Below are 22133 nucleotides of genomic sequence, written 5' to 3'. Positions count from 1 at the left end.
CACTTGGATCATAGTATCCTTTCATTTTAGTTCTATGGAGCTGAAGGAGGCACCTTCACCTATGGGTTTTTGACCAAATAAAGTAGAGAAGGCAGCATGTTTCCTGGGTCCCTGCTGTGTGATTTGCTCACCACCCAGGTGAATGTGCCTGACCTTTTCAGGGCATCTTCAGTGTGGAGCGGGCCTGTGCCCTGTGGACTGACTCCCTGGGAAGCAAACCCAGAGCTGCTGGCCGCGTCTGATTCAGATCTGGACTCTGGTCCCGTCGTCCAGGGTGGAGGGGCCAGAGAGAAAATTGCAACCCCAGCACCTCTGCAGACTGAACAACTTCAGACTTTGCTTTACTATCTGAATCTCCTAAATAATTCAAGCCTTGGGTCGAGAGTTGTTGTTTGCAAAACAACATTTTGCAAACCAATGCCCTAGTCCCTTCTGAAACCAGACAGCTATGTGGAGAGCAGTAAAGAGCACCGTATCCATTCAGCTCACTTGGGGAGCACTTCTGAATCCACTGGGACCTGTCCAGTGGCATCATCCAGTAATGCACACTGAAAGTAAAAGCCGCCACAGAGGCTGAGAAAACGGCATCCATCATGCATGTACTCACATCTGTGACAGGTGCCTTGGGTGGCTTCCCTCCCACTGGGGCTGAGCCTCATCCCTGGGCTCCATGTCATGCAGAGGGAGGGCTGTGGTCTGATGGCATCCTGGCCTCTTCCCTGTGCTCCTGCCCAGAGAGCAAATGATGAAGATGAAGGCATGGCTCTGGGCCTACAGAGAGATGGGGAGCAGATGGATGTCCCGGTTCCTTTCCTCTGCGTGTGCTGCCGCAGCTGGAGACGGTGCCTCCCTGTCTGTCTGCACGTTGGCAGCACTGTGGTGGGAAACTCCTTCGTTCCCAGGTGCTTCTCTCCTGCCCTGAAGTGCCCAGTCCTCCTCCTCTGCCAGTCATGGTGGCGGCCACTCCATCCCCTCTTGGTTCCACACCACGTGGACCTGGGTCTGCTCCATGAGTGGGGTGCGTGGGGATCTGTGTGTCCCCTGCAGACTTTGCTGCATGTCAGCGTGGGGGCAGCCTGTGGTGCTGGGGCCCAGAGAGCAGCAGCGACCCAGCCTCCAGCTTTTGTTCTGTTCTGGAGGTTTTGTTCTTAGAAGCAGGGGCCTTCCCTCTCTTTGTCCAAGTGTTCACGGCTTTGGACCGAATCCAAACCCCTACCCAGCCACTGCCACTCTGCAGAGTCCCTTGTGCCCCTCCTGCCACCTGGATGCCCTCTGTTGTACCCGAGGCTTAACTTTGCCGCACAAGGACTCTGCTGTCAATTCCTGCCTTTACAAGTGTTTAGAGGACAGGTCCTCCAGGTTGACCCCAGCTGGGTTCTGTTATGGGTGCAGTTGTGGGGGCGACACCTGGGACCCGTGAAGAGGAAGAGTGCTTTGTGTTCCCAGCCAGCTGTTCCCCATCTTAAGCAAGCAAGCAAAGAAATACAGTATCCCAGTTTCAGTAGCGAAACCAAGACAAAGTCGCAACTTAAAACAAAAAACAAGTTATTCCCCAAGCACTAGGGGGCGTGCAGGTTTACCTGACGCATTACAAGCCCCCCGCCCTGCCCTGGAGGAGGAGGACAGATATTTTCACAGATGTTCAGAGTTGATCACTCTGAGGGGTAATGTACTTTTGTTGGAAAAATCAGGGTGGGCATTCAGCCAGCAGCTACGACAGCCACGTCCCATGCTGGAGCACCTGCGTTGAGTCCAGCTCCAGCCCTGGAGGCAGCAGGTGATGGCTCAGGTGACTGAATTGCTGTCACTCATGTGGGAGACACACATTGCGTTCCCGGCTTCAGCCCTGCCAGGACCCATCCCTTACAGACAACCAGGAATGAGCCACCTCCCCCACAGTAAAGAATCTGAAAACAACACCCACGTTCCCTCGGCATGGTCTGGGATGCTTTCTGAGTTGTGAGCCTGCATCCCACCTCAGCCAGAGAGCAGTCCAGTCCCTGTCTGCTCCCACATGCAGCGTGGGTGCTCCTGGAGGGAGGTGTTGGCCCTTGCGGAAAAGCCTCTGTGGGTGCGGAGGCAGAGTCGTCTTTGTGACGTGCTGTTCTTATGTGAAATGTTGCAGATCCTGAGCAACCTGGAGCAGGGCCTGGCGGAGGATGGGGGCGTGAGCAACATGACCCAGGAGAACAGGCAAGGTGCGTGTGACGCAGGCGCTGTGGAGGGTTCTGCAGGGCCTCCACTCAGCGCTCTTCTGCAGGGAAGGCGAGCACCCTTGAGCTGCTTAGCAAGAGACGCAGACACAGGGACCTGCCACGCTGAGGAGCTGCGTCTGTGGGGAGCGAGGACCTGGCCCAGCCAACCCTGCCGTCACAGGCTGTGAGGAGGGAAAGTGAGGGAGTGGCGGGGAACTCAGGGCTGGGAGCCCGGCTGAGACACTCGAGCAGATCATTCTGGCTGACCCTGCCCAGTGCGGTCGACCTCTAGTCACACCTTAACCCGACTCGGATTTTCCTCCCCTCATCCTGGCTGCCTGGTCCGCCGTCCGTCCTACCCCAGCACCTGCCCTGCTGTGTCGTCTCCACGGCCTGCTGGGACAGCAGAGAGCTGGAGTGGGAGGCCGTGAGGGCTCAGCTGCTGAGCCCAGGTCAGTGAGGCCCCTACATATTTGGGAGAGTGGGGAAGGGGCTGACCTACCAAGCCCACCACCAGGGACCACGTTCTTTAAATGTGTGTCCTTTGAGAAACTCTGACTGCCAGCTGTGGGGCTTGTGTGTGTGTGGGTGTGTGTATCTGTGTGGCGGGTGGTGTGGTGAGTGTGTATGTGAGTGGATGGTTAGGTGTGTGTAGTGAGAAAGTATGGGGTTGAGTGAATGGGTTGTGTGTGTATGTGGTGGGCATATATGTAGTAAATGGGTGTATTTGGGGGGGTGTGGTAAGAGGGTATGGGGGTGAGTGGGTTTTGTGTTTATGAATATATGTGTATGATGAGAGGTTGTGTATGTGAGTGGGTTGGTAGGTGTGAGTGGTTGAGTGTGAGTATTTTTGGTGAGTGTGTAAGTGGATGTGTGTGGTGAGTAGGTGTGTGGTATTTTATGAGTTGATGTGTGTACTGAGTAGTGTGTGTGTGATGAGTGTTTTGTGGGTGTGGTGAATGAGTGTGTATGGTGAGTGTATGTGGTGTATGTGTGTGAGAGTGGATGTGTGGTGAATGGGTGTATGTGGTATGTGTGTGCTATATGTGTTGTGAGTAGGTGTGGTAAATGTGTGTAGTTTGTGTGGTGTGTATGTTGTGAATAGGTCTGTGTGGTGAATGGGTGTGGTATGTGAGTGTGTGTAGTATGTGTGTGGCAAGCGTGTTTTGTGAGTGGATGTGTGTGGTGAATGGGTGTATGTGGTGTCTGTGTGTTGTGAGTAGATGTGGGTGGTGAGTAGGTGTGGTCTGCCTACACTCTCCTCAGTAATTGAACGCAGGTTTGTTAACAAGGCCTGGAAGAGAGAGGTCTCCTTTAAGGTGTGGATGTGCCTGTGGCCAGCACTGGGCACCTGCCGTTTGGTTCAGTGGCGCCCCTGTGTTAGTGGGAGGGGCACACAGCTGTCAGGAATCAGTTCCTGGGGCTCCAGCAAAAAGTCAGAGTACACAGATGTGCAAGGACAATGGGGGAGCTTGGAGCTGGAGAGAAGTCTGAAGATAAGGAAATAAATCCAGCATATTGACGCCGTCCCTAGTTTCATCCATTAAGAAAAGATCCCTCTAGAGGTGTCCTCTTCATGGCAGCCCGGCTGCAGTGGGAACGCAGGCGGCTGCTGTCTCTTCATTGCTGGGTGGCAAAGGAGTTGGCTTCTGCATTGTGGCTGCCAAGCTTGTCAGAGCAGCAGCATCCTCTCAGGAGCCTGGCACCTCAGCACGACCACTGGGGCTGCCCCAGGAGGATTCTGCCCAGGCTGTGCCCAGGTGCGTGGCCCTGAGCTGAGCTCACGGTGACTTCCTGGCCGACAGTCCGTGCTATTCCTGGGCATGTCCGCCTGCATCCGAGTGTGGACTCCTCCAGAGGGCGTGGCCAGATCTCGGGGGCCAGCATGGCAGCTGGAGGTCAGGGGGACTCACCCTCATTGTCAAGGAAATGCAAGTAGGTGATTCAGTACTCAGCCGGGCCTTCCGTGATGACCCCCTGTAGGGACAGACAGGAGTCCTGTGTCCGCCTGCCCTCCACACAGGCAGCCTCTGGGGACATGCTGGACCCTCCCAAGTCCACAGAAGCAGTTTGCAAACCACAGAGAGATGGACCTTGGAGGGGGTGGCTGTGCAGGAGGACAGGCGGGCCCCAGGAAGGAGGTAGCATGGGAACCGCACCTCCCTCCCAGACTCAAGAACAGCGGCCGTGAGGAAGTGGCTGCTGAGGCTCATGGGAACTAAAGCAGAGCCCCGTGTCCTGACCCAGGTGCTTCTACACCTGCCCTGGGGGTGCCACTGGTCTGGGTGTGCTCCCGCTGCCAAGGGCTGCCCAGCTGCCTGGGCGGGGCCCTTCCAGCGAGTCGGCTGCAGGCAGGTGTGTCTGCTACCTCACATCTGCCCATTTTCTCAGGCCCTGGCTTTGGAGACACGGCTCCTGGCTGCATCCCTGGACCATTTGTCTAAACTGAGGCTGAGCGGGGCCCTGCCGGGTCTCCTTGTGGCGTCGTTTGTGCACACGGTCCCTTCCCAGAGCCCACTGCGGCTGTCCCGGTGGGAGTGCTGTTCGCTGTCTCCCATGGGCTCACGGCGCATTAAACATTCCAGGCTGAAACTGGCTGACACTAACGAGGGAGCTTTTCCACTGGCATTCGCAGGACCCGGTAATGGATGGCCAGCAAGAGCCCTCATTGTGCGCCCTTGTCTTACAGCCTCTGTTCAGCTCTGGAGGACGCGTCTGGGCCGGGTGATGTACTCCGTGGCGAACTGTCTGCTGCTCATGAAGGTGCGTGGGCGGTGCTGCCGTATATTCTGGAAGAGGGTGGCAGGCGGTTTACCAGAGCAGAGCGCGGCGGCACACTGCTGGGCGAAATGCACTTCACGTCTGTTGAAAGGAATTCAGCAGAATGTGGAATGCACGGCGCCAGCGTGATTGTGCAGACACGGTCTGACTGAGTTGATTAAACCCGTTCTTCGCCCCCGCCCCCCCACCCCGTCTTGTCTGAGTCCATCCCAGAAAGATGTCCTTTGTTCTCCCTGCCCAGAGGAGGGTGTCCTTCCTGACATCTGAAGACGGGCTCCCGCGAGACCGCCTCCCGCGGGGCTCACCCCAGGGCTTCCCCGCACCGAGGAAACAGCCAGGAGGAGCTGCGGCGAGCTCGGGGTCGTTAGTTGTTCCCAGGCTTTTCTCTGGCTCCTGCCAGGCCCTCCCCATCCAGAGCAGCGGTGTCTCCCGCCTTTGTCTGAAATGCACTGCACGCCTGCTCCTCCCCTCCCTGGGCACAGGGGTCCGGAGCTGCGGCAGAAATCAATTAGCAGCAGGCGCCCAGGAGCCGTGCTGTTAACACCTTCCGGGCTATAACTCCTCCCCAACTGCCCAAGGTCATGCAGGAGCTGGATTTTCAGCTCAGGAAGCAGAAGTTTACTGGGGGGAGGGGAGCATGTGGGGGCCACCGTTTAACCCTGATGCGGCAGCCCCAGTTTAAACCTTGTCCCTTAGCAACCCAGGGAGGGTGCCGGCTGAGTGCGGCTGTAGATCCATAACCACATGGAGCCAGCAGGGAGACCAGCAGCTGCTGGGCCTGCCCTTCCTCTGCGCCTCTGCGGAGGTGGTGCTGGACACAGCAGACCATCGCCTTCGTCCCCTGTAGCAGGTGACCTGATGCAGCCTCTGGCCTGTGAGCCCCAGCCACGCCCTAGTCCATGGCAGCTCTGCCTCTCGGCACATAGACAAGGGCACAGATTAAGAGGGTGCTATGTGTGGGTGCTTCGCCTCTGAGAGCCTTGTGATGAGGCTGGTGGCCTCTGCGGTCACGCGGGTCCCTGCCCTCTTCCTTTTCCTGCTGTGCCCTTCCACCTGGCCAGCAGGGCCTTCCGTCCAGAGCAGGCCTCACTCCTGCTCCTGGATCTGCAGTGGGCACAGGTTGCTCCCTCCTTACCCTCACGCTGGCAATAAACAGGGGGCCCCAAAGCACTGGGTTCTGTCCGCTGTGCCTTCCAGAGCGGGCCCCACCTGGCAGCCCAGCCACCCACGGCGAGGCTGTTGCTACCAGGCCACTGTCAGCTTCACCTGAAATGCACCACTTGCCAGAACATTGTTAGCCAGCAATGAAGGGTACGGTGTAAATTCACGGGACTGGCCTTTCATTAATCAGAGGCTAGATCTGTTTCACTGGTGGGTTTTATTTGCAATTTTAAGATGCATTAATAGGAAATTGGGGAATAAAAATGCTTTTCTTTGTTGGGTTGTGTTAATAACACCAGGCAGCACTATAAGGCTTCTCCTTATCTTGTTGAGACTCAGTACGGAACATATCCTTGTATTTCAAAAATACTTTCACAATGGATGTAATTTAATTTGGAAGTTTAGTTTAATCTTCCATTTTCACGAGTTAAAAAAAAGTGAAAAATTTTTGCAATTAAGGCTGATCCAATCACATGCATTCTGTTGCCATCTAGTGAGCATGCACGGTATTGCAGAGGTGTCTGGAATTGGTACGTGGTGGGGGGTGGGGGTGGTATCCTATAATTAAATTATGGATGTGGACGAGCCGTGGGTCATTTAATCGGCCCCTTAAGTATTCTGAACTGCATTTCCATTGCAGTGAAGGTGAGTGGTAATACAGTTTAGTGATGAGAAGTCTGTTCCTGTTTTTTAGCTCCAAATAGTCGTGTAATGCTCTATAAAGCACCGTTGCCTGTGTGGCAAAGCCGCTCTGTGTTGCTGGCCAGCCACACGAGCATGACTCGAGGTGGGCCCAGCCATGCTGCCCCTCCGGGTGACCCAGCCCTCTGCTGGCCCTGTCTTCCTCTCTCATTGAAGGGAGCGTGGCTGTGTGGCTGTCCTTTCTCGCTGAAGTTGCGCCACACAGGAAGGGCCGTGGCTGGTGTCACCGCCTCCAAGCAGGTGTCGCTGCTGTGGGGAGGAAGTGGAGACTGAGCTGCCAGAGGCGCGTCCCTGTGAGCGGCCTGCAGCCAGACGCCTGTGGTCTGGAGAGAGCACTCAGAAGAGCTCCCCGTGGCCAGCATCTCTAAAGGGCTGTGTTTCTGGCACCCTCCTAAATAAACAATTTAACTGAATAATAACACCAAGCAGCTGTCCAGCAGTCCTTCATTCCCATCTGGTGTGTGTGATGGCGGCTCCAGGAGCCACGTCAGCCTCCAGGCAGGCATGCCGTCCACGCTGAGGGACCAGACCTGTTAGGTTGCTAACACTGCAGGCACAGCTCCTCACCATGTGGCCGTCTGGCCTGGAATCCAGCCGCTGTACATGACTCTGAAGCCTGCTGTCCACCCAGCGGCTTGCTCCTAGAAGAGCAGCATGGGACTAGGTCAGCGCCAAGGGCTTTTGCCAGTCACGGGTCATTGTTTGGTCTTGTCAGGAGGTCACCCTGGGAAACACGGGTCCCTGGCTCCCGAACACAGAAAGTGGCCAGCCTGCCACGCTCCCACCTGGGCTCTCCATGGGCCTCAGGACTGGGCCCTCTGAGGCTCCTGCACCATGCATGGCCCACTGACACTTCTGGGACAGCAGCCAGAGGTCAAAGGACGCCCTTGTTGGCTTGGGCCCAGATCAGAACCCACAATTCCTGGCCCGACCGATGCTCCAGGGGCACCGCCCTGCACCTCCAGAGAGGTCTGGGTAGGCTGCTGCTGGCCTGTGGAGCATGCGCAGCCACTGGGATGAGCCCTGTCCTGAGTGGGCTGCTCCCTGAACCTCTCCCAGCAGGACCCAGCCCCAGTGCTGGCCCTGACTTTGCTCAGGGATGGCCGGCCCTGGGGCAGAAGTGCCTCACGGTGTGTGCACGGCCAGGCCGCTGTGCCAGGCAGCAGGGAGCTGTGGGGCAAGAGACCAAGCCTGGAGCTGTCTGGCCCCAGGGAGCATCAGGCTGGGATGAAATTGTTTTTAATGAGCTGACAGGGATTGGACCAGAGAGACGTCCTGCTTTTTTTCTTGCCAAGCTGGAGTTTTACTTGCTGTCTGTCTATATCACCCCAGTTAGCAAGCGAGTGACTCCAGTCCCCGTTTGGAGAAACTGAAAATGTAAAAGAATCGGGAATAAGAGCCCCTTCTAGGATCCTGTGAGGAAGAGTTAGGGAAGACCCCGCGAGGAGCCTGCTGCTTAACTCAGCGTTGCTGGGGCTCCCGTGTGACTGACAGGAGCTCCTCCAGCTCTCTCCCCCTCGAGTGGGCAGCCAGACCTGGGGACAGATGGTGGGGGCCAGAGGAGGGCCCTGGCCGGCACCACAGACGCCTGAGTGGGGGCGTAGGCAGGGGCGCCGTGCGGCGTGCAGGCACCGAGCCTAGCAGCCGGGCCACGCCTCTACCGTGTGGCTGCTGCGGAGCAGTGAGCAGGTGACTTCCTGAGGAAGGCGACCTCCAGGTGTATGCTCGGTCTCTCGGCCACGGTGTTTTGTCTGTGGCTGGATTGTCACCTATAAGGATTTTACTCCAGTCTCTAGTAGGGAAAATGTTCAACTGAGAGACACTTAGCACACCTGGCGTGTGTGTTTGGAGGGTGGAGACGATTGCATTTGCAGTCCACTCCACCGCGTTGAGAGGAGGAGGGGAGATGGCAAGGGAAACATGGGATGCATTCTAGAGGCTCGGAGCGGGACGCCAGCCCTCGGGCCTGACCGAAAGACCAGGAGCCCCTGGTGGCCCTTCAGTGACAGGAGGACGTTAGAACGCTGGCTCCGAATCTGCATCCCCACATGAGCCCCTAGGGCCGCTTGCGCTGTCCCCAGCTGCAGCTCTGAGTGGCACTGTTGGGCTTTTCTTCCTGCAGGATTACGTGCTCGCCGTGGACGCCTATCGCTCGGTCGCCAAGTGTCACCCCGAGCAGGAGCCGCAGCTGCTGAGTGGCATCGGCCGGATCTTCCTCCAGGTGCCTGTGAACTTAGTTTTAGTTCTGCAAATGTAGGAAGTGGTGGGGAAGATATTCCAAGGCAGTCGGGCGCGACCCTGGGTTCGGGTGTGACTGTCGGCCCTGTGGCTCTGACATGATTAGGCAGCCCATTTCGAGGTGCGCACTCCTGCAGAGTCTCACTGCAACGCTCGGTGTGAGTTTGTGTAGATTCTCACTGCAACGCTCGGTGTGAGTTTGTGTAGATTCTCACTGCAACGCTCGGTGTGAGTTTGTGTAGATTCTCACTGAAGACGCACTGTAAGGGCTGCCGCTGTCCTACTGCAGTCGGAAGAGTGTGGCCACTCCCTGGTGACCACACTCCCTGGTGACTCGCGGGGAAGAACACTGCGTGTGCGCTGGGCAGAGGGCGTCCAGCCAGGCAGGGTCTTGGTAACGCCGAGAGCAGGGCCTGCTGCCTGTGCCCTCTGCAGGGAGTGCCACGGAGGCACATTCAGTGACGGAAGTTCCCGGGGGTGATGCGTCCCCCTGCTCGTTCTGTGAGTCCCAGGGTGGCAGTGCCCTCCCTGCAGGGTGAGCCTGAAGCAGCTCTTTCCTCACCCACAGTCTCCTAAGATTGCTGGCGGCGTGCTAGAGCTGGGCCATGGCAGCTGGCAGTGGAAGCACCAGGACCTGACAGCCACAGGTCCCGCTCGGAGCGGGGTCCCTGAGATGCAGGTCCAGAGGCCACGTGGATGGCGGTGGAGCAGGAATGAGAGGTTTCTCAGCCCGTTTTCTAAGTTACCAATTAGCCCACTCCTCTTCCACCCCCAACACACGTGTGCACACACACCCACTTTACACCCACCGCCTCCTCGCCACTACCTGCCCGTGGGTACCAACAAGGAACACACAGTGGGACAGAGTACGACCTGGCCCGTGGGGCCTCTTGCTGCTTCTCAGGACTCCCGGGGCCCCTGTGCTGGAGCAGGGAGGCCTCTGCCCACACAGCATGGGTATGAAGAATGCACCCTCCAGAGCCTGGCCAGCCTGGGATTGCCCCCAGCCTCAGCTGCCAACCATGAGCCGTGGTGCTCCTGGACGCCGCCTGTGGGTTGGGGACAGTGAGTGGCTGGGACCTGCAGGTGCCCAAGGGGAGCAGTGTGCCTGCTCCAGTCCTACAACCTCTGAAACTTCCCTCGTAGCCGTAGTTGCAGAATGGGGGAACTGATGCTGAAAGTCGGGATAAGCAGTCTGCGCTGCGCCATTCCTTGCATCTGGCAGTGGTTCTTGTTTGGTGGGAGCTGCCATGCTGATGGCCCTGGGAGAGGCCCACCCTCTGGCAGGCTGCCCAACCCTGGCCCGGCCTGGGGAAAGTGGTAAACAGGCCCCAGGTAAGCGGGGAGGACTGTCGGGGAGCAGCCTGGGCAGGAGGAGAAGCACAGACCAACTCGGACCCCTGTCTCTGCAACACGTGACCAGGAGGTTTCATCCCACAGTGCTGGTCTGGAGAGCTGGCGCTGCGCTGGCGCTGTGGCTGTAGAACAGAGTCCCGGAGCCCCACCCTCCCTTCCCAGATGCCACGGCCACCTCGGTCCCACCTGGGAACCCGCTTGCCAGGAGGTTCTTGTGGGTGAGCCCGGGGTGCTGGAGGAGAACGCAGCAGGCATGCTGTGCCCTGGGAGAAGCCACCATTCGCTGAGCCCAGCTGGGAGTGAGGCTGGGAGCGTTACGGTGCAGCCTGTGCCGCCCAGGCAGTGCCCTAGCTGCCATGACCTGCGGTTGGGGGGGGGGGGGGTGCTTCGCGGAGGACTGGGCTGGGGCCCAGGAGAGGATTTGTAACAGCACCGCAGCCTGCTGCCTGGCAGCTTCACAGTGAGTCTCTCGGCTGTGCCACCCTGGGTTCACCGTGCAAGCCGACCCGGGAGAGGCGGCCGGAGAGCTCACTCACAGGCAGTGCCGCTTCTGGACCATGGCTTGTGTGATGAGAACCTGGTGCACACCTCGTCCCGCCGAGGGAGCCAGCCCTGCAGACCCGAGTCAGCCCGGTGCTACCTGCCCCAGCCCTCAGGGGCCCTGCAGCACCCACAGAGGCCCCGTGTCAGCCCTGGGCCCTCCTGCCGCTGCGCCCACACTGCTGAAGAGCCCTCCAAAGGAAGGCAGTGAGGGCAGCACGTGGCTGACCACACCGCAGCGCTGGGCCCGCCTTCTCTGCCGTGCCTCACGTCACACTGCGTTTCCTCAGCCAAGGCAGCAGGGGAGCCAGGTGTGCACACAGCACCCATCACCCTGTGGCCTCCCAGAGGCCTCTGCTCCTGTCCCTCAGGTGGCTGCCATAGCTCCCCTGAGGGCAGCGTGGCTGCTGCCTTCTCTGCTCAGAGCTCCTCTTCAGCTCACCCGTCAGGTAAGCCCACATCCGAAGACCCCATTCACGACCCTCCAGAGTGTAACCTCCCACCGCCCAGAGAAGCACCCTGATTCTCACCTGGTGCACACCTGCTCCCTCCGTACTCAGGCTGGACAGGAGCCCTGTGAGTCAGCTCCATCCCTCACCTCACGCCCCGGCGACGCAGGCGCACATGCACAGTGCACCTGAGCTGGGTTTGGAGCGAGGCAGGGCCAAGCTCTCGGAGCAGTCCTGAGAAGGTCATTGCACCGTGTCCTCTCTGCACGTGGTCACAGGTGGATCTCTAGAGGAGTCTTGTGGACAGCAGATGAACTAACAGTCAGTGTAAAACCCCATGGCACCTGCTTGGCCATGCCAGGAGCTGTGTCCTCCCCTCCCGCGGGGCTTGGTGACCAAGGACTGTTTCCTTCCTGCTGCCACACAGATCCAAGTGCAGCCCAGAGTCAACTGGAGGAACAGAAATGCATGTGGTCAGGTTGCCCTGAGACCCTGGCCACACGTAGCTGGGGTGTTGCGCACCCAGAGGGACACCTGAGCACACGGAGGCTGAGCACCCCAGGAAGGCGTGAAGAACAGCCGTGTGCACCTGTCTGGACATGCACACTGCAGCCCCCGTGTCAGTGCAGACAGGCACCGATGGTGTGAGGGGCGTGGGGACGGACTGCAGCCGGCTCCTGGATAAACCAAGCAGGACCGACCCCGCTTGGTTGTAAGGAACAAGAGCTGGAACAGGAAGCAGCTCCTCGCGTCATTCTTGACGGCTCGGGCGCTGCCTGAGTCCCTGAAGCTCAGCGGTGGCGGCAGTGGTGCACAGACCTGAAGGAGTCCTCAGAGAAGCCACTTCGGCACCTCCGCGTCCTCCCGCCTCGTCGCCACGTGGGCTTAGGCCGTCTGCGCGCAGTCCGGGTGTGAGCCTTGCTCACTGCACCAAAGCAGGTGTTAGGTGCAGCGCAAGTGCCGTGTGTGCTGTGTTTCAAGGCTGGTGGGGTGAATTTATAAGAAATAAGACAGCGGTGCCTGCATCCACCTCGGAGCACTGAGCAGCAGACGCTGATCAAGAGCGAGTGACATTTCCGTGTGAATTCTGAAGAGTGGGGACAGAAGAAAGGATTGTGCTGAAACAACAGCAGAAGCCTGTAAGAAGCCGAGTGTAGGCGGCTGGCGCTGTGGCGCAGCGGGTTAATGCCCTGGCCTGAGGCGCCGGCATCCCATGTGGGCGCCAGTTCGAGACCCAGCTGCTCCACTTCCAATCCAGCTCCCTGCTGTGGCCTGGGAAAGCAGTAGAAGATGGCCCAAGTCCTTGGGCCCCTGCACCCACGTGGGAGACCCAGAAGAGGCTCCTGGCGCAGCTCTGGCCATTGCAGCCTATTGGGGAGTGAACCATTGGATGGAGGACCTCTCTCTCTCTCTCTCTCTGCCTCTCCTCTCTATGCATACCTCTGACTTTCAAATAAAAGCCAAGTGTAAAGGAACCACAGTGATGCTAGAGAGGGCCTGAGCCGGGTGGAGAGGAGGTAGGGGGAACGGGCACCACTGGGGCGGAGCACCACCGCTGCACCTCTGTGTGTCCAGACTTGCCCTGGGTTCATTTGTAAAGTATTTCTGAGACACCGTGTGTGTGCACAGAGGAGGTGCACTTGTTTCTCAGCCCTGCTGCCCCGTGAAGAAGCCACGTCCGGCTCAGCCCGGGTCAGGCCCGCTCGGGCAGACCTTCACTGCTGATGTTGCAAACTGCTTTTCCTTCGAATACAGGAGGGGAAGGCGGTGGGCAGAGCCGGAATTCCCCTCTCGAGGGAATGAGACTGGGGTCTTTGTGTTCGAAAGTGAGCCGACCTTCACGTGCAGGAAGCACTTCATCCACCCTAGTCAAGTTTCTTTACCCCGGCTCTGGGTCGTTTTACTTGGTCTGGGAGAGCTGGCACCAGGAGAGCCAAGGCCCAAGGCCATGGGCAGGCAAATGACTTTGATCTGAAGGCGGAGCTCTGCTGTGTCCATGGCCGGTCTCCACCCTGCTGCAGCCCAGCCCCTCGGTGTGCTGCATGGAAGTACACGCCAGGCGATGAGACGACCCAGCACCGCACAGGCTCGGTCACCACGAGAGTGGCAGAAGTCCTGGGTGAAGCCAGCCGCCCAGAGGAGCATGAGATGTGTCGACCCCTCCCTCCAGAACAGAGCTCCCCACTGAACCTGCCCCTGGTTGGAGGGGAGGGGGCAGCCAGCAGGGGCTGCCCCCAGGGAGGGACGAGAGTGCATGGAGCATGGGAGGCTGGGAGAACCTGACCGTGTTCTGACAAGGGCCGCCTGGGAGGGGGGGGGGGGGCGAGGGTAGATGTGGGTCTGGGTGGTGTTGGCGCAGCAGTGAGAAGGGCAGGGTTGGAGTACAGCGAACCCCAAGGAGGCAGGGGCCAGTTCTGGGGTGAGATGTGGCCTTGTGCACAGTGAAGCACTTCTGAACTCGGCAGTGGGCACTCTCCATCACTCGGCTGTCGCCATCAGCCAGATGGGGGCCAGCGGTTCCAGAGTGCTTGCAGGAGAGGCACACGGGCAGTGCTTGCCCAGCTGGCCCCTCCCACCCAGCCAGGGCCACGGGGGAGAGCAAGCCCCTGCTGCTGGGCGGGGCCTCGGGGAGTGCAGCCAGGGAGGGGCCCCCAGCCACCCAGCCGCGGGCACAGCCTCACCCTGCCAGAGCTGACCTGGGGTGACTGCTTGCCCCTCACGGCCCCTCCCCCAGTGCACAACTCCTGGGCAGAGGAGCAGCGCCGATTGTCCTCACAGCCGGGGTTGGCACCGAAAGCACAAGCTAAAGCAAAAGCTTGGACGTCACCAAAGTGAGCACCGCATGGCTCCGTGGACTCCACCAAGAGCGAGCAGGAGAAGGTGTGCGCCAACCCTGGCGCTGAGGACTCAGGTGGAGAACACAGAGACTCGCACCTGCTGGGGACTGCAGGGCTCGGCGTGCTGCTGCCGGAGAAGCCTGAGGAGGGAGATACAAGAGGGGCGAGCAGTGTGGAGTGGGCGGGACTTTACTTACCTGACTGCACCACCGGGGGCTCTGCCCGCTCACAGCCTGGCAGTTCTGGGAGATGTGAAAATACGAGGATACACAAACAGCTGGGAATCTGGGCTGGGTTTTCTGTCTCAACTTCAGACCCATGTTTCTGTGAGTAAATAGGAGAAGGGCTGGGATTTGGGGGTGACTACTGTCAACAGACAATCACAACAATTCATTTTATTAAAGACTTTTTTAAAAAAGTATTGTTGATTTGAAAGGCAGAGAGGTTTTCCACGCGCTGCTTCACACCTAAGCGGCCCAGGGGCCAGGAACGCATTCTGACCTCCCAGGTGCTTGAGCCGTTGCCACTGCCTCCCAGGGCACAGGAGCAGGAAGCTGGCGTTGGGAGCACAGCCAGTGTGGAGTGCGGGCGTCCCAAGTGGTGTCTTAAATTCTACATCCAGTAACCACCCTGCAGTAAAGATCCTGCTAGCTTTACTTTTACTTTGAATTCTAGAACAAGGCAACAGTTTATTCCGTGAAACAGTAAGTGATCCAGTGAGCCGAGCCATGGAGGCTGGTTAACAGGAAGAAAAGGTCAGAGGCAAGCAGAAGTAAAGCACAAAGAGTGGATTGATGATCACCTCAGAATTGCTTTCCACGTAAGGCAGAGACAAGAGGGAACACCAGCAGAAAACGACTGATTGGCCAACCTCAGGTGACTTCCTGGCAGGACTACGGCAGAGGGAACTCCTGTCATGCCTGTTGAAAACACTGGATGTCATTTCGGGACCAACGTGGTGTGGTGGGTAAAGCCACCGTCTGTGATGTCAGCATCCCATATGGGTGCTGGTTCGAGTCCCTGCTGCTCCACTCCCAGTCCAGCTCCCTGCTAATGTGCCTTGGGAAAGCAACAGAAGGTGGCCCAACGTGGGAGACCCAGAAGAAGCTCCTGGCTACTGGCTTCGGTCTGGCCTAGCCCTGGCTGTTGCCACCATCTGGGGAGTGAACCAGCAGATAGAAGACCTTGGTCTCTGTCTCTGTCTCTCTGTAACTTTGCCTTTCAAATAAATAAAATAAATCTTTAAAACAAAATTTAAAAAAGAAAACACAGTGTCTAATCCCGACTTCTCAGAAGGTCAGAGAAGCAACTTGATTCCACTTGGTGACATGGAACTTTAGTGTAAGTGACTCCATTTTGGTTTTTAGCCTGGTCTGTTGGGGCTAAAATTGTGGGGTGCTGTAGTTTTATTTAACACCAAGATTTAATATGACCTAGCAGCCTAATGTGGCTGTGGAAATGGCTTCGCTGTCCTTGGATGTGTCTAAAGTCATCTGTGGGGCAGGCGTTGTGGTACAGTGTGTTAAGCTGCCACTTGGGATGCCCACATCCCATATTGGAGTGCCTGGTATCGAGTCCTGCCTCCGCCTCCGATCCAGCTCCCCACTGCTGTGCCTTGGAGGCAGCAGATGATGGCCCAAGTACTTGGGCTGCTGCCACCCATGTGGCAGATGCAGCTCCTGGCTCCTGGCTTTAGCCTTGTTCAGCCCTGGCTGTTGTGGGTATTTAGGGAGTGAACCCCCTCTCTCCCTCTCTCTCTATACCCCCTATACACTCTCTGCCTTTCCAATAAATAAATGTTTTTTGAGGCCAACATTGTGGCATAGCACCACAAAGCCACCATGTGCAATGCTGGCATCCCATTTGGGCACTGGTTTTTGTCCTGGCTGCTCCACTCCTGACCCAGCTCCCCGCTAATGGCATGGGACAGAAGCAGAAGATGGCCCAAATGTTTGGGTCCCTGATACCCACATGGGAACCCTGTTTGAAGCTCCTGGCTCCTAGCTTTGGTCTGGCCCTGTCATTGTGGCCAGTAAACCAGTGGATGGAAGATCTCTCTTTCTCTCCCCCTAACCCCTATAACTCTGACTTTCCAAATAAATAAAAATCTTTAAGGATAGCAATTCTTTTTTCAAAGAATAAAATCATCAGATGCCTGGATGACAGGAGTTGTTGTTGGCCACCCTCTCCTGTGAACAGCTCGCAGGTGCAGAGGATAGAACATTGGGTATTGGGGACATTTTTGAGTGGTCATTGACTTTTTTTTTTTTAAGATTTATTTATTAACTTGAAAGAGTTACACAGAGAGAGAGAGAGGTCTTCCGTCTGCTGATTCACTCCTCAGTTGGCCGCAATGGCAGGAGTTGCACTGATCTGAAGCCAGGAGCCAGGAGCTTCTTCCAGATCTCGCCCGTGGGTGCTGGGCCCCAAGGGCTTGGGCCATCTTCTACTGCTTTCCCAGGACACAGCAGACAGCTGGATCAGAAGTGGGGCAGCCAGGACTTGAACTGGTGCCCATATGGGATGCCAGCACTGCAGGCGGGGGCTTTATCTGCTACACCACAGCGCCACCCCCTGGTCATTGACTTTCTATAATGACTTCAGAGTGACCAAAGTCCTTTGCATGATCCTAGAGCTACAGCAGAGGAGACGCAGGTGAGAGAGCTGAGGGCCTGAACTCTGCTCAGGTGGCAGCAAGTGGCAGGTGGGACAGGGTCAACTATGTGAACAGACCGCTACCCCCCTCCCCTGCACAGAGCTCCGTGGGCAGCTCCTCCACGTAGCAACTCGGGGCTCTGGCCCACTCCCGCTGTGGGTGCACCATCTGGAATCCACCCTCTGGGCTGTGCAGAACAAAGAACATTCACTCCGCTCACACCTGCCGTGCGCCGTGCAGGCCATGTTTGTAGCGTCTGCCACAGAGACACTCGGGACAGAAGAGCAGGGCGCAGCTCCAGGACGCGTGTTCCCAGGACTTTGGTGTGTGCGTGACCGTGGTCTCCAAAGCCTGTGGTGTGTGTTCCATGTCTGTCTCCGTAAAGCAAGTCAGCTGCTTCCTTCACGTGAAGCTCTGTTGTTGATTGACCTGAGCAGTCCCTGTGCCGAGAACGGGTGAGCCAGAGCACTGCTGTAGTTCATTACTGGTGACCCAGAGCACAGTCGTAGGTTGTGACTGGTGACCCAGAGCACAGTCGTAGGTTGTCACGGGTGACCCAGAGCACTGCTGTAGTTCATTACTGGTGACCCAGAGCACAGTCGTAGGTTGTGACTGGTGACCCAGAGCACAGTCGTAGGTTGTCATGGGTGACCCAGAGCACTGCTGTAGTTCGTTACTGGTAACCCAGAGCACTGTCGTAGGTTGTCACGGATGACCCAGAGCACAGTCGTAGGTTGTCACGGGTGACCCAGAGCACGGTTGTAGGTTGTCACGGGTGACCCAGAGCACAGTCGTAGGTTGTCACTGGTACCCAGAGCACGGTCGTAGGTTGTCACGGGTGACCCAGAGCACTGCTGTAGTTCATTACTGGTGACCCAGAGCACAGTCGTAGGTTGTCACTGGTACCCAGAGCACGGTCGTAGGTTGTGACTGGTGACCCAGAGCACAGTCGTAGGTTGTCACGGGTGACCCAGAGCACTGCTGTAGTTCGTTACTGGTGACCCAGAGCACTGTCGTAGGTCGTCACTGGTACCAATCTGCCAGGGCAGTGCCGGGCTCCTCTGTTTCTGGGCTCAGTCTTGGTGATTCGCGGTTTCCCCGGGAGCCGCCTGTTGGTTCTGTTCCACGTGTATGTTCATAGCGCTGTGAAGCCAGCCCTTCCTCCTAGATGTTGGGGTCTCCTTGATGCCTGTGGTCGCGTCTCCTTTCCCACGTCTAGTTCCGCTGGCTCATGCCGCTTTTCTTCTTGATTAGTTTATCCACTTAGCACTTCCTGGCGACTGGTGTTTTTGTTCTCTGCATTTTCTGCAGTACTTTCAAATTACCTTTCTGTATTGTTTACAGCTGCCTCTAACTCTTAGAAATCAGTGGGATTTTTAAGTCCTAATTGCATTTGAATAATTATGAAGAAGTAAACTTTGTAATCACCAGGAAATCAGTGAGTGGCAGAGAACATACTGGCGTTTCTCTGTGACCTTCCACTGAAGGCCGTTTTGGTGAAGTCCCCGGCGCCCTGCAGGGGCTGCGGTGTGTGCGTGAGTGCAGGGCCCGGGGGCTGTGAGGGGTCAGCTGTGTGACCCAAGAACGTCCCTCTGCTTCCTGGGCCTCACCTGTGCATCTAGAGACCGAGCCAGTTACTGGTCTGCGGCCGGATTGCTAGGGGTTGGGGGCGCGTCACCAGGCCTGTGTGGAAGACGGCAGATCCCAATTCTCGGCCCTGATAGTCTTCAGTCAGCACCGCACTGTGGCGCAGCAGGTTAAGCCGCCACTTGTGACACCAGTGCCCCCATCAGAACCCACTCTCGAGTCCCGGCTGCTCCACTTCCAGCTCCCTGCTAATGGCCTGGGAAAGCAGTGGAGGATGGCCCGAGTGCTTGGGTTCCCACACCGTGCCGGAGACCTGGGTGGAGTTTCTGGCTTCAGCCTGGCTCAGCCCTAGACAGTGCAGCTGATGGAGAGTGAACCCGCTGGTGGGTGATCGGTCTCTCTTTCCCTCTGCCTTTCGAGGAAATGAATGTCTTTTTTTTTAGATTTTATTTATTTGAAAGATAGAGTTACAGAGAAACAGAGGAAAAGAGAGAAAGAGAGAAGTCTTCCACCTGCTGGTTCACTCTCCGAATGGCTGCAACAGCCAGGACTGGGCCAGGCTGAAGCCAGGACCCAGGAGCTGCTTCTGGGTCTCCCACATGGGTGGCAAAGGCCCAGGCGCTTAGGCCATCCTCCACTGCTTTCCCAGGTGCATTAGCAGGGAGCTGGATCAGAAGTGGAGCAGCTGGGACTCGCACCAGCACCCGATGGGATGCCAGAGTCGCAGGCCGTGGCTCAACCCATTACGCACAAGGCCAGCCGCATGACTCAGTCTTTAAACATGGGTTCCTGGGACGGTGGCCGACAGCAGCACACTGCAGGATGCTCACACATTTGGCCTGGAGTGGGGGGTGGAGTCTGTGGGACTGCAGTTGCTTCACGCTGTGAGAAGGGCAAGGGCTCGGTGCTGGTGTGTCCTTGGTCACGTGTTCCATTTTGCTTTGTTTTTCTTTCCCTCGTGTAGCATTTTCTGTGTGGCATCAGCTTTGATGGTCTGGGATTTCATTCTGCCATTTTCTTGGGATGCGGGAGATTCCTGGGTTGGGGGTGAAGGCAGAGTTTTGGCAGAGTGACCCGAGGTGGGGGTCTTCACCACACACGGAGCACTGCCACCCCCCAGGATGCTGTGCAGCTTCCTTGAAAGGAAGCTTACAGACATCCGTGAAAGGATAGTTCTGGAACAAGGAGCAGCGGTGCCTGTGCCTGCAAGAGGAGCGGAACACGAGAGCCAAGGAAGAGTCTCCCGCCAGGTCCTCGAAGAATGCACGCAGGACCCAGGGAGGGGCAGGTGCTTCCGCTGCAAAGTGGAAAGACACGTTACCAAGGGGTTCTCAGCCACGGGTCCATCCACGCTCCCCACTTCTGAGGATGTGGACAGCACACAGGGTGGCCCGGCACGTCCTGCAGGCTGCCTGCTGCGGCGGTGGGGCAGGGCACGGCACCCAGCAGGTGCGTTCACGCCTTACCCTTGGGGACAGCTTTCCTTTGCATATTCTTCGCACTGTAAGCGTTGGAGCATTGATTTCCTCCCTCGCGCTTCTGAAGGCAGAAGACAGCCGACTCTGCCTTGGGACACTGCTGGGCTCCCACACTCGGCAGGGGCGGATGCTGGGCATCAGGGGCCGCAGCTCTGGGCATGGGTCTCCTCTCCCTCGGGCTGGCCCTGCTGACTGCGGCTTCCTTGCCTGCTGTTAAGGCTGGGCTTGCATTGTGTGCTTTGGTTTGGTTTTTCTCAGTAAAATTCTGTAGTATTTGGTCAAAGTGTTTCTTTGAACTTTGCAAAGTCGGTGGCACCTGCCATTTGGTAGCCACAAAAAACGGCCATGGCCCCTGTCCCAAATGCCAGCGTGTTAAGTGCGTTATTGTTACTACTGAGCAGTCAGTCATCTCATCTTAGTTCTGTTTTGCTTAGTGCTGTGCCAGCATTCATTTTAAGTCTGGAAGTTACTAAGCCGTGAGACAATGTGACTGCTGACAGACAGAGCGCAGGTTCACCGCCGTGTCCTGGGTGTCCGGTGCCGCCTTTCAGACACCGGCTACGATCGGTCGCCGCAGGGACCACGGCTGCAGCCCGGAAGCCTTGGCATCGTGACAGGACAGCGAGGAACGGCCCCGCGGGGCGGCTGGGCTCTTTCTCTCAGCGTTCAGCTAAATGGACTCTGATTTTGTCCACGCAGATTGGAGACATTAAAACGGCTGAGAAGTATTTTCAAGACGTTGAGAAAGTGACGCAGAAATTGGATGGACTACAGGGTAAAATAATGGTTTTAATGAACAGGTGAGTATTTTTAAACTGCATACTTATTTTCTCAAACTTCCTAAAACAAAGTCTAAACACAACTTCCCGAGCAGTGCAATCTTCCAGAGAGAACACTGCCTCTCGCGCCCCGTCCCGGCTCAGACGAGGGCGCCCAGCATCCTCTCGTGCCCAGTCCTGGCTCAGACGAGGGCGCCCGGCGTCCTCTCATGCCCCGTCCCGGCTCAGACGAGGGTGCCCAGTGTCCTCTCGCGCCCCGTCCCGGCTCAGACGAGGGCGCCCGGCATCCTCTCGTGCCCGGTCCCTGCTCAGACGAGGGTGCCTGGCGTCCTCTCGCGCCCCATCCCCAGCTCAGACGAGGGCGCCCGGCATCCTCTCGTGCCCAGTCCTGGCTCAGACGAGGGTGCCCGGCGTCCTCTTACGCCCCGTCCCGGCTCAGACGAGGGTGCCCGGCGTCCTCTTACGCCCCGTCCCGGCTCAGACGAGGGTGCCCGGCGTCCTCTTACGCCCCGTCCCGGCTCAGACGAGGGTGCCCGGCGTCCTCTTACGCCCCGTCCCGGCTCAGACGAGGGTGCCCGGCGTCCTCTCACGCCCCGTCCCGGCTCAGACGAGGGTGCCCGGCGTCCTCTCACGCCCCGTCCCGGCTCAGACGAGGGTGCCCGGCGTCCTCTTACGCCCCGTCCCGGCTCAGACGAGGGTGCCCGGCTCAGACAAGGGTGCCCAGCGTCCTCTTGAGCTGCAGTGGTGTGCTTTCCTCACACGAGCTGGCTTGGAGGAGGTTTTCCCCGGCGTTCCTCAGGGAACTGCTCGTGTGGCCCCCCTTCTGTCTAGCTCAGCAGGTGTGGGCGCTGTCCGCAGTGCACCGCCACCTTGCACCCATCGGTCCTGGGGTGCGCTTCCAGTGTCGGTGAGGGAGCTGTGCACAGGGACACACGTGTGAGCAGAGGCTGTGCCCAGTAGAGTGTGCACACAGCTCAGGACAGGAGCGTGAGGCACGAGTACCCACAGTCCACGGGTGGGAGTGGCCTGAACTGGGCCGGGTCAGGCAGGCAGATGCGGTACTGCCTCTGTCGAGAGGGCCGGGGTCGCCATCCTGCAGCCTCTGAAGCCCCCTCCAGGTGGGGGACCCCTCCCCTCCCTAGCACCCTGACATTCCCTGGCTAACGAAGGGCTCTGCCCGTGGCCTCTGCTGCAGAGCGTTCCTGCACCTGGGTCAGAACAACTTCGCCGAAGCCCACAGATTCTTCACTGAGATCTTGAGGATGGACCCAACAAACGCCGTGGTAAGACCCCCGCAGGCATTTGTCCTGTGTCTCGGACCCCTCTGCCCGTCGCAGTGCTCGGGGCCAGCCTTGGCCCTGCTCACAGGCACGG

General features: G+C 58.0%; 1 protein-coding gene across 2 annotated transcripts in view; it reads left to right on the top strand.

The window, feature by feature from the left end:
* The window catches only part of TRAPPC12 (trafficking protein particle complex subunit 12), an 84471-nt gene that overhangs the window by 60099 nt on the left and 2239 nt on the right, over positions 1–22133 (top strand). For both annotated transcript variants that reach the window (XM_008274555.5, XM_008274553.5), the window contains exons 7-11: positions 2126–2198; positions 4885–4958; positions 8962–9060; positions 20680–20780; positions 21955–22042. In XM_008274555.5, the coding sequence (XP_008272777.4) occupies positions 2126–2198; positions 4885–4958; positions 8962–9060; positions 20680–20780; positions 21955–22042 (435 nt within the window). The remainder of the gene's footprint in view (positions 1–2125; positions 2199–4884; positions 4959–8961; positions 9061–20679; positions 20781–21954; positions 22043–22133) is intronic.

Source organism: Oryctolagus cuniculus, chromosome 2 (assembly GCF_051225735.1).
Source record: "Oryctolagus cuniculus isolate XC-2025 breed Fujian yellow rabbit chromosome 2, ASM5122573v1, whole genome shotgun sequence".
Lineage (NCBI taxonomy): Eukaryota > Metazoa > Chordata > Mammalia > Lagomorpha > Leporidae > Oryctolagus > Oryctolagus cuniculus.
Note: the sequence above shows the minus strand (reverse complement) of the source record. Positions and strands in the feature narration are given on the sequence as shown.